Source organism: Camponotus floridanus, unplaced genomic scaffold (assembly GCF_003227725.1).
Source record: "Camponotus floridanus strain SB8 unplaced genomic scaffold, Cflo_v7.5 scaffold19, whole genome shotgun sequence".
Classification (NCBI taxonomy): domain Eukaryota; kingdom Metazoa; phylum Arthropoda; class Insecta; order Hymenoptera; family Formicidae; genus Camponotus; species Camponotus floridanus.
In genome coordinates, this window is record NW_020229314.1 from 2,440,215 (window position 1) to 2,451,212 (window position 10,998).

General features: G+C 32.6%; 1 protein-coding gene across 2 annotated transcripts in view; it reads left to right on the forward strand.

Annotated features, from left to right (window-relative positions):
* The window catches only part of LOC105248072 (putative inorganic phosphate cotransporter), a 37,819-nt gene that overhangs the window by 24,069 nt on the left and 2,752 nt on the right, over window positions 1-10,998 (forward strand). For both annotated transcript variants that reach the window (XM_011252656.3, XM_011252646.3), the window contains exons 2-7: window positions 8,534-8,733; window positions 8,846-9,085; window positions 9,548-9,635; window positions 9,997-10,223; window positions 10,327-10,479; window positions 10,608-10,982. In XM_011252656.3, coding sequence (XP_011250958.1) covers window positions 8,534-8,733; window positions 8,846-9,085; window positions 9,548-9,635; window positions 9,997-10,223; window positions 10,327-10,479; window positions 10,608-10,982 — 1,283 coding nt within the window. The remainder of the gene's footprint in view (window positions 1-8,533; window positions 8,734-8,845; window positions 9,086-9,547; window positions 9,636-9,996; window positions 10,224-10,326; window positions 10,480-10,607; window positions 10,983-10,998) is intronic.

Genomic DNA, 10,998 nt, shown 5'->3' on the forward strand with positions numbered 1-10,998 from the left:
ATATTCAGTAATGCTATTAGTTTTGAATGCCCCTTTATGAGATTCTCCTTCGTATTCTGCAAGCTCTTCGCTACTCGCGTAATCGTCGTGCCGACATGTAGCGCGGCATGCAAGATGCATACTTTGTTGCTGCTTGTTTGCATTGTTAGAGATGCATAGAATACATATCTTGTTCCTGATATTATTATAAATATATACGACGCCTCGTATTTTATTACTACAGCTCTGTTTAATTTGATACGCCATGTATATGTGTATGTATCTGTGAATAATATAAAATAACAAAAATTTAATATAATAAATATTAATGAAATAACATTGATTAAATATATACATATATTTCTTAAAACAGATGCGAATAAAATTCGTATAATCGTCGTTTTTTAGTAAGATAAATTTACTCCATTTCATAATAATTGATCTATAATTAGCCTTGATTTTGGATTCTAATTTAGCGTATTTTTACATACGACAGAAGCTTTTTCAGACGAATTCTGAATATCTGCATATATACCCCGACAGCTGACGCATCGCACGCGGTGCGTGTTGGTGTGTGCACTGTGCACGGTAATCGTGCTCACACACGTCACGAGCGACCGTCAAACGCTTCACGTGCACGAGACACGGCTATTACACCCTCCCCTCTTCCTCTGTCCTCCTGCCAATTGTCGCGGTTCGCCTCGAGTGATGCTCTCTCGTTTTGCCCCTCTTTCTCTGGAGTTCTTTCGACGAGTTGCTCTTCTCTGTGTGCGTGTGTGTTTCGCGCGACAATGTGCGTCCATTGGACATACACACGCGCACACACGCGAGCGATCCTTTGTAAGATCGTGTGTGTCGGGGTTATTTCCACCGGCCCCACGTGCTCGACGACTGCCGACGACGACGGACGCCGTAAGCGCCCGAGGACAACTTGGAAGTGCCCGACATCATCATATGTGTGCAAGCACTCATACTGATTGACTTATTGATCGATGCTAATCCCCTGCGCGATTGTTTCTTCTTAAGGCGGCGCCATTAGGATAACTTGTTGCGAAATCATTTTCGCGAATGACACATTCGACAGGTTTTGTTATGACAGCCTCGAGTATATTGATATACCATTAATTTATGTAAGAGATAATTTGATTTTTTTTTTTTTTTACGAAAAGGAATTTATACTATATCACATAATTTTTTTTTAGCGAAATTATGATAATTTTAATGATTAAGAATCAGATATTTAATTAAGAATATTTAATTAAAAATCTAATCTTCTGTAAATATTCATAAAAGTTAATAATTGTTATTATATACATATTACACCTACTTTTTGACGATTAATACAATTTAACACAAATTTGTTTATATAATTTTATACGCCACTTATATAATTTTATACGCCATTTTTAATGCATATCCTACACATGTTTTATATGTGTGTATTTTATTTCTTTATATATCATATAAAATTATAAATGATATATAAAATTGTATTTTATGGATTGCAGATCATTTAAAGCGAGTCTTGGACAAAATTGTTTCCTTTTTGCATACGTACTTTCCAAATATGGCGCAAACTGATATGAGTAATACAATAAATACGCTCAATGTCAACAATGTCGGTATATTATCTTTCACGTGATCGATATCAATGAATGTCTTTTTCTCTCTTTCTATTCGAATTCTTTCTCATACCCGGTAACTAACGCATCGATCCTTACATAGCAATATTACGTCTAATAATCCATTGATAAAATTCTAAGCGATCGATTTTCCAAAATATATTGCTGATGTTAATTTTTTTATGCCTGCTACCGCATTCGGATGCGCTGTAAACAGGAAATTAATATGAATAAGGTGTCAAATATCGCTGAGTTTGATGAATTGTAGTGTTTTTAATTCAGATTGAATGTAATAATGAATACCGTTTATAAAGAATTGTCATGCACATGTCTATGTATTGTCGAAGTTTCTTGGATTCAGCGTCCAAGAGGTGACACTAGGCATTTTTCTCGATATGTCCCGAGTGCAGGACAAAGTGCAGTGCATTGCAGAATTTAGAAAACTTGAAGCGGACGCTTCTTTTAATACGGAAATGACCTGTCAGAGCTAGGTTGCGTGCCAGAATAGAGACAGAAGCCTAATAATAATATCGAATAATGCATGACCTGTCTCTATTTTCGCTAAATGGTTCCGTTATTACGCCAACGTTCTATCAGCGTCATTTAAAGATATCCGGTACTTTGTTTTATGATCTGTTATCATGTCTTTAAATCTTCTTCGCGTGTCACGTATTATAAGTACACAATTCTTAAACAGCCGAGATCAATTGAGATTCAAATAAAAATGTTACGTATAATTTTACGTTAAAATTAATCTTTTTTTTTTATTCATTCTATCGTAAAATTTTTTTACAAGAAATAAATATAAAATACAGATTGCATAATTATAATAATTATATAATTATACTAATAATTATATAATTATATTATAGTAATATTAACAATTAAGAATAATCAAGATGATTTTTGTTGACGACATTTTGAAAACTGAACGAAACTCGTGCATTATTAAGTATGTAGAAGGCATGTACAGATTGGACCGAGATGCCAATGTATTTTCATTTATCTGCGTACACTTATCACTTACCATATAAATGTCGCCATAAATGTCAAGGATCTCGCTTCGTTTCAATGTTTCTTTTTATAAACAATCGCTCGATTATTATTTTATTTGTGAATTCAACACGCGTTACTTTCATCGCGTTAGTTATAGTACTCGCTAATATGTCGCTTTATCGTTATTTAATTCGCTTTATTGCCGTTTCTTTTTATTGTATTTAATATAAAGTCGCATTAATAATGCAATTATGCAGATAATTGTGATATAATCATTTAAAAAACATTTTATTTTATTTACAATAAACTCTTTATTTACAATAAACTCTTTTGGAAACTGAGCTCTTTAAAAAAATTAATGTATACATATAAATATATATCTTTGTATTAAATTAAATAACAAATTAATTTTATAATTTATAATTTTGTTCAAAAAAATATATTTATAATTTTGTTTAAAAAAAGTATTAATAGTAAGAACAAAAACTATTTCAGAGAACAGATATTTGGCATTTAAGCGTAAATATATTTAATATTCAAAGCAGATTTCTCTGTGATATGATATTTATTCCGGACATTATGAGTCATCTATTCGCGCATTATGAGTCATCTATTCGAGCTGTCATCCATCAGATCTTCATTTTGGCTCTTTTTCCTCCTGATCAATTTTGAAATGACCGATACTAGATACAATTAGTGGTATGGGAAATACGCAAAAGAGTGCATTCAGTGATGTGATCACGGATAAAACGCGATTGGATCTGGGCCAATAAACTCTCCGTGACTTGGCCTTCATTCTTACTTAATAGAGAACATGCCTAGTCTTAGCTATTATTTGTCAATGATTAACATCCGCTTATTTCGGCGCGCATTTATCATATTCCAACAAAAAAGGATCCTCGCGTTTACAGAAATATCTTATTCTCAATCATGTCAATATTTTGAAATGAATTCGATTGATCAAATGCAATAATGACTTAAGATATTTTGTTAATTATATTACAATTACGTATAGTAATAGTAACAATTAGTACAATTAGTTAATTTTTATATTAAATATAAGAGATATTTTCGAAAAAAAACGACAAAAATTAAATATACCTTTTACGTTAATAATTCCTTTCATCGAAGTTTTTTTTCTAAATTAATTAGATTATTCTGTTGAGTGTATTGAAGTTTTATAATAATTTCGGAATCGAGACATTTAGTAAAATATGTATAATGTTTATAATATTAAAAATTCCCAAAAGGAAAAGTTGTAATAGAAGAAAAATATCAGAAAATAGAAGAAATTTAATTAATGAAATATAAACATATAATATTTGAAATTTCCTCAAAAAAAGTTGCAATAAAAGACAATTAATCAAATTTTTTCCGGAAGAATTGTTTCAAGATTTTGCCGATAAAAGATACTATCTTACTTAATTATCATTATATATCTTATTTTATATCGTGGTTTTTCCAGTTTCAGGTGATTTTAATATAAACGTGACTTGAAATAAACAAATAACTGTCACTGCTTCAGATTTTCATAATTAATCTTAATATTCGTACATACAATTTTTTGGAAAAGTTTTAAACCGTGAAAAAACTGTGAAAATACTGATTTGCAATGCATTATATTTTTTCAATTTTTAAGAAATTAATTCCCTTGAAATTCATATTATTTTTTTTTATTATTGGATGTTACAAAAAAAAATTACAAAATACAATAAAATGTGTTGGATATTAAAATATGTGAAACTATTGATCTCACGAAATTAAAATAAAATAATTTATAATTTTTATAGATAAAGAGAGAAAGAAAAATGATGATGAAATTAATGCTAGAGAGAGAGAAAGAAAAAACAGAAATAGACTGATATAATTCAAATATTTTTCTACTACATTTATGAATTATCCGATAATTGACTTTGACATGTTTGAGGAAAATTATAGCAATATTTGCTGAATTTTTATTCTTGCGAATTATCAGTCCTTAGCTAATGATTCTACGTAATGACGCTGACGTAACTATGTAAAGTCAACCAGATAATAGGAGATCGCTTTCGAACAACACTATATATCGATTCGATGATTGTCTTCAATTTAAGTAATATGCAAAACTGAATGCAAAAGTTTCTCTCTCTCTCTCTCAGTTATAAATAAACATGATATATATTCGCACACGTGCTTTTTCAAGATAAATCGCTCGCGCAGTCTTTCATAGAATTGCAGATTGTAAAATGTATACAAAAGAGTTGGGAAATTTTAAATGGTATTTCTCGTCTGTTTGAATGAACATGTTTTTATTCTAGGAATATATAAGTACTTATTCTTACACAGAATTATTTTCTAATGTGTCGCATAAAAGACTCAAAAACACGCGTTTTTAAATAGCATGGTTACCGAGCACAAATTTACATAAGAAAAGTGTTTTACAACCATAGTCAGGGGCGGCACTAGGAATGATCCAGATAAATCCAGACCTGACAATCATAAACGGATAATGCCAAGACAACGGACAATGTCTCAAGATCAGTTAAATTTCAATGTTAAATATTTATCATGAGATGACTGATGTAGATACTGAAGAAGTGTTAAATGAATTTATAAAAAAACATAACATTAGAATGCATACATTTGCTGTGATATAAAAGATAAATTAATATATTGTGTCATTTTCTTTGAACCACGGTTATTTATTTAAACTTTTCTCGCATGAATTAAACTGATAAAAAAAATTTTTTCAAAAATCAAATCCTACCCCTCCTCCTCCCGATTGATTGTCAAGACCTGGAGCGAAACTGTAGTGCCGCTCCTGACCATAGTATACAACTACGATATTTTGTCATAATAAATAAAATGAAACGAGTACACAATTTTGAAGAGAACATTGGACGAGAGCAGGTTTAAAAAAAAAAAGGGAAGCGGACACGTAGTAGGTTTGGATAATTTATGCGTGGGCTAAAAGAGAACTGGTCGATTAAAACGACAGTGTCGTCCGATGTCAATCGACTTAAGCAGGTTCGACGAGCGAGAGTACAGACTTCAAAATTTATTCCTAGAAATACTTGCGGGAATTAAGGCGAATGAATCCAACGCGTGACGAGCGTTTCGACCGATTCTTCGCCGATTGTTCGTCTTCTATCTTATTTGCTCTCCCCAGGAGAGCACGCTAATCTTGGAGCGTGATAAGAGAAACAAGTCGAGTGTAATCAGTCGTAAAAAAGTTTTGTAACATCAAACAAGAGGAACCGAAAGACAGAAAGAGAAAGAAAGAGAAAAAAAGGAGGAGTCGCGTTTGTTTTGCGGGTCTCGAAGTAATTGCTAATTCTTAATAATTGCTAACATAACATATGAAAGTTAACATAAGACAAGGTATACACACGTGGTATAGCAATAAAATGGTCACATATAAAAACACTTTTATTCGCGGAGCGTTAACGGTTCTCGAGGTTTCGAGAATTTCGCGAATCAATAATTATGCTTCATTCAAAAAAAGTCAAAAGTCGCGGCTTTAGACGTTTAGATATTATATCAATTATCTACTATTCAATTAAATAAATCAGAATTAAAAAATCAATTAAATAAATCAGAATTAAAAAATTTTAAAAAGAAATAAAATACTAAAACGAATGATTCTTAAAATTGTGAGATTTTTCAGGGAATTAATTTTCTATATAATTATGACACATATATATTATAGGGTGTGCCATAAAAATATGTAATTAACAAAATTCATCTCTTAGAATAAATGATTACGTTATCTTCTGTATGTGATAAAATATGACTCACTGTATTAAATTGGGAAAATAAACATTGCGATGTGTTCTTTGTCAATTTGTTTAAATAGAAACTTTTAATTTTCCTCGTAATTCTTTGCTAACGTTGTTAGCTTTATTATAGATAATGTGAGAAATATTTTTCGAAAAGTTTCCGTCTAACAAAATCGATTGCATTTATGAACATTTATTTGAAATGGATTAGATAAAGTGAGATGAATTTTCGCTTAACAATCAGTCCTTTCAATTGAAACAAATTGCAACAATCTTTAAATAGCAATCATGTAATTAAATAATTTCTGCAAACAATAATTGTCACAAATGTTATCAGAACTATTTATCTAATTTTAATTCAGACTCTTTATCTAAATTAAAAATTAATTTTTTTCTTGAAATATATACGATAAAAATTATATTTTAATATAATTATTATATATATTTAGTAAAAAAGATTACAACAAATTTTTACACGTTTATCTCTTTAAACATATATCTTATTAAAGTAGATTAAAATTATGTTATAATTATGTTTATACTAAAAAAAAAGATGTGCAGATAATAACGATGATATTGATAATGCATGACGTAAAATACATATATTTATTAGCGTGAAAACGTTAAGCGGGAAGAATCATCGCGAACCCGAGATGCTTTATTAGTTATATCATCGTTGATACGATTTCCAATCGTGTGGAAAATTACTATATCGAGACCGTCCAGTGACCTTTAATGTTTTCCTTTCACGGAAATTTGCCACTTGTGAATATATATGAATTACATGCATGAGCACTCCTTGGACATCTCTATTAATTATCAAAAATTAATAGTCAATTACACACTGATAACACGATGACTTCGTCGTTAACATAGTCGAGCTTCTTACATCGACTTCGATTAGATGCGACGTATAATTTATGATTTATTGATATAGACAGATTATATTATCAGGCTTCTCTCTGTGTACTTTGCTCTTGTGTACGTACAATACGTGCCCGAGCATAATTCTTGATAATTGTCAACACTGAAAGAAACAACGACATTTATATAGCCGTGTATACACGTTACACCCGATTACGATCTAATGACTCATCCGTTTCATTGATTATCGCGCGTTAAGCTCACCTGCTGTGTGCCTGACAAAAGTTTCCAGATTTGCGAAACATACGTGTGAATTTTGTCGATTCACCAGCCTGGAATTCAAACTGGTGTCATGACTTGACTATAAATGAAAATAAATATCGTATATGAATAGTGGACTTTTTTATCTAATAAAAATTACAAAATGACGTCGATCTCTTTTTCAAAATTGAAAACTAATATTGATTTGGATAAATCTGAATGTGACTCAAAATGGAAAAATTAGCTTTAATAATATTCTAAGAAAAGGGAGGAAAATCGCTTATATCTTTACAAATAAATTATTTAAAATACATCCAAGTGACTAAGGCGCGATGTCTTTTCATGATGTTTACGATTTATTAACGACGCTCTTCCGTTGATAGTTTGCCGCTTTCAATTGACTCGAGTCATATCTCTTGTGTAACCCTCACCTCGGCATTGGTTCCGTCACTCGTCCTTCGGTTATTTCCGTGAAAATTTGGCAGAGTATCTGCTAATACGCGATGGCAGGACACGTTCCGGCAAATATCTTAAGTGCGCCAATTAACGATGTCATAGTTATTTTTCATTCGATTTTATCGCAGTCATATTTAGGAGATACAAGAAAGGCACGTGTACTTTAAAATGACTAAAATGAAATAACGTTATATACTCAGGATAATACAAAGTTCGTTATTCAAATCTAATGACAAGTTTCCAGATCAATCCGGAATCAATATTTCTTAATTGATTTCAAATTAGGATTGTGCTGAAAATTTTAACTTTTCAAAGTTTTTTTCCGATGCTCAATTGCGTACATATTTTAAACAAAGATATCTGAAAATTGCAATAGAAATATATAATAAGAGTTTTTGAAAATAAATTCTATAGAAGAAAAATTGCGTGACTTTAAATTGATAATTAAAATTAAAGATTTAATTACAAATGTTTTTAGAAATATATAAAGGAATATATAAAGGAATATCAGGAGAGAGAAATTTATTATACGATATTTCATAATTAATATTGCATTTGTGGAACAATAATTTATGTTTTCTTTTTTTTTTTTTTCAGGTTTGATGGGAAAACGTCACATAGTGACATTCATGATATTCCTTGGTATGGCAAATGCCTACATAATGAGAACCAACATGTCCGTGGCTATCGTCGCGATGGTCAATCATACAGCCAACCAGGATAGTAGCGAGAAAGTAAAGGAAGCCATAAATGAGTGCGGAAATCTCATCACTAATGAAACCAAAGCTAGCCAACTAGTAAGTACATAAAGTTGTGTAATTCTTTCTCTACCCAGAGAAATGTGTGAGAGTTTAGAGAAAGAAAGGAACTGGAGAATATTCTAAGCCTAATAGACTTTTGTCCTTGTAGAACGCCGATGGACCCTTTTTGTGGAATAATAAAGAGCAAGGCTATCTCTTGAGCTCATTCTTCTGGGGCTATGTTATTACGCAGATACCATTCGGTATACTTGCCAAGCGTTATGGCGCCAAATACTTCCTTGGGGTTGGCATGCTGATCAATTCGGTTTTCGGGTTGCTGGTCCCCGCGTCCGCACACTGGGGATATTGGTGGTTGATGACCATTCGCTTTATCCAAGGTTTAGGAGAGGTAAGTAATGTTTCGACAATCCTTTTACCGTTCTATATCACGATAGTTTGATTGAGACTCAAGAAGAGAGAGCGAAGATGAGAATGTGTGATGTTTCGGGATCGGTTATCTATTGTTTGCACACATACATTTTGCTATTTGCAAATCGAAGTCTCACTCATTTCCTTGTAAGTATATAGTTCTAAATTTATTGAGAAATTTGATAAAAAAGAATATACATTCACATTACAAGGGCCCTTGTGTCCTTATTTTAGCTCTTCTTCTACATTGAAAGATTTTAATGATTAATAAAAAAAAATAAGAGAGTCTCTCTGTTTATTTGCAGAGATAGAGATATCTATTAGCGTGTAATGTTAGTTTTAAGCTTATAAAGGATTACTGATCCGTTTGAGTGTGAACGTTTTTTGATTGTACGGGTGTATTTCCTTTCCCCCCATAGGAATGGATTAATCCCTATTGCAGGGTCCTATTGTGCCTTGCACGCACGCACTGCTGGCGAAGTGGATACCGCCTAACGAACGGAGCAGGATGGGTGCCTTCGTCTATGCTGGTAAGCTCGTTCAATGTGATCTTTTATGTAGCGATTTATCGAACGCGTACCAAGTTGAGAGCTAATCCGCCGCGCGAGTGTGTCTTCCTCTCTGGAGCAAGTTCGATGCATCAGGTTGCTACTGTGTTGTGTGTACGCGCGCTTCTTGCTGCGATGGAACTTGTGGACCAGATTTTTTTCGATTTTTCGAGTTATCTTTTTTTTTTTTTAGCAACTTTTCTCCCATTCTATCTTGCTCACAAGGTTTTCTTTCATTGGTAAAAAAGAAAGAGATAGTCTGAAGAGAAAGTAAGATTCAGGCCTCTGATAACCATCACTAATCATATTTCTTTTGTATTCTTGTCTTTTTTACGACATATAGGTGCACAGTTTGGTACAGTAATTTCCATGCCGTTGAGTGGTCTATTGGCTGACTGGCAATTAGTAGGCGGTTGGCCATCAATTTTCTATGTATTCGGTGCTATCGGTACCATCTGGTGCATTGCGTTTCTTTTATGGGTCTATGAGGATCCTGAGAAACATCCATCCATCTCGGAAGACGAAAAGAAATATATACTCAGTTCTCTTTGGGGTAGCGCCGGCATATCTGTAAGTTTCCGCCGATTTCTTCGTCTTTTTGTGATATTGCAACCGCTCGAATAAATTATCTTTAAGTTATGTAAGTTATGTAAGTTAACGTTTTTTTCTCTAGTCTTCGCCTGCCGTGCCATGGAAGTCCATTGCAACTTCACTTCCATTCTGGGCTATTTTGATGGCACACATGGGTCAAAATTACGGATATGAAACGCTGATGACCCAACTGCCGACGTTTATGAAGCAGATTCTTCATTTCAGCATTAAAAGTGTAAGTAAATGTTTTCGGTAAGCGAGAAAAAAAGGTAATTTTAAAAAATTAAAAAAACAATTTAAAAATAAAAAAAGATAATTTTTTAATTTTTCAAATGAAATTTATATTTATATTTTGTATTTCAGAATGGTGCTTTTTCTGCACTTCCATACCTCGCTATGTGGCTCTTCTCTATGTTTATTTCACATGTCGCCGATTGGATGATCTCCTCAGGAAAATCCTCTCATACAGTGACGCGTAAGATCATCAATAGTATCGGTCAATATGCGCCGGCCGTGGCACTGATTGCTGCCTCATACACCGGCTGCAATCCCTCGATGACCATAGCCATCATCACAATAGGAGTCGGTCTGAATGGCGCTATTTATTCCGGCTTTAAAGTTAATCATCTCGATATCTCCCCAAGATTTGCCGGACTTTTAATGTCCTTTACTAATTGTATTGCTAATCTCGCTGGGCTTCTCGCGCCAATCACTGTTGGAGAAATCATCGATGATTCGGTAATTAAAATGATCC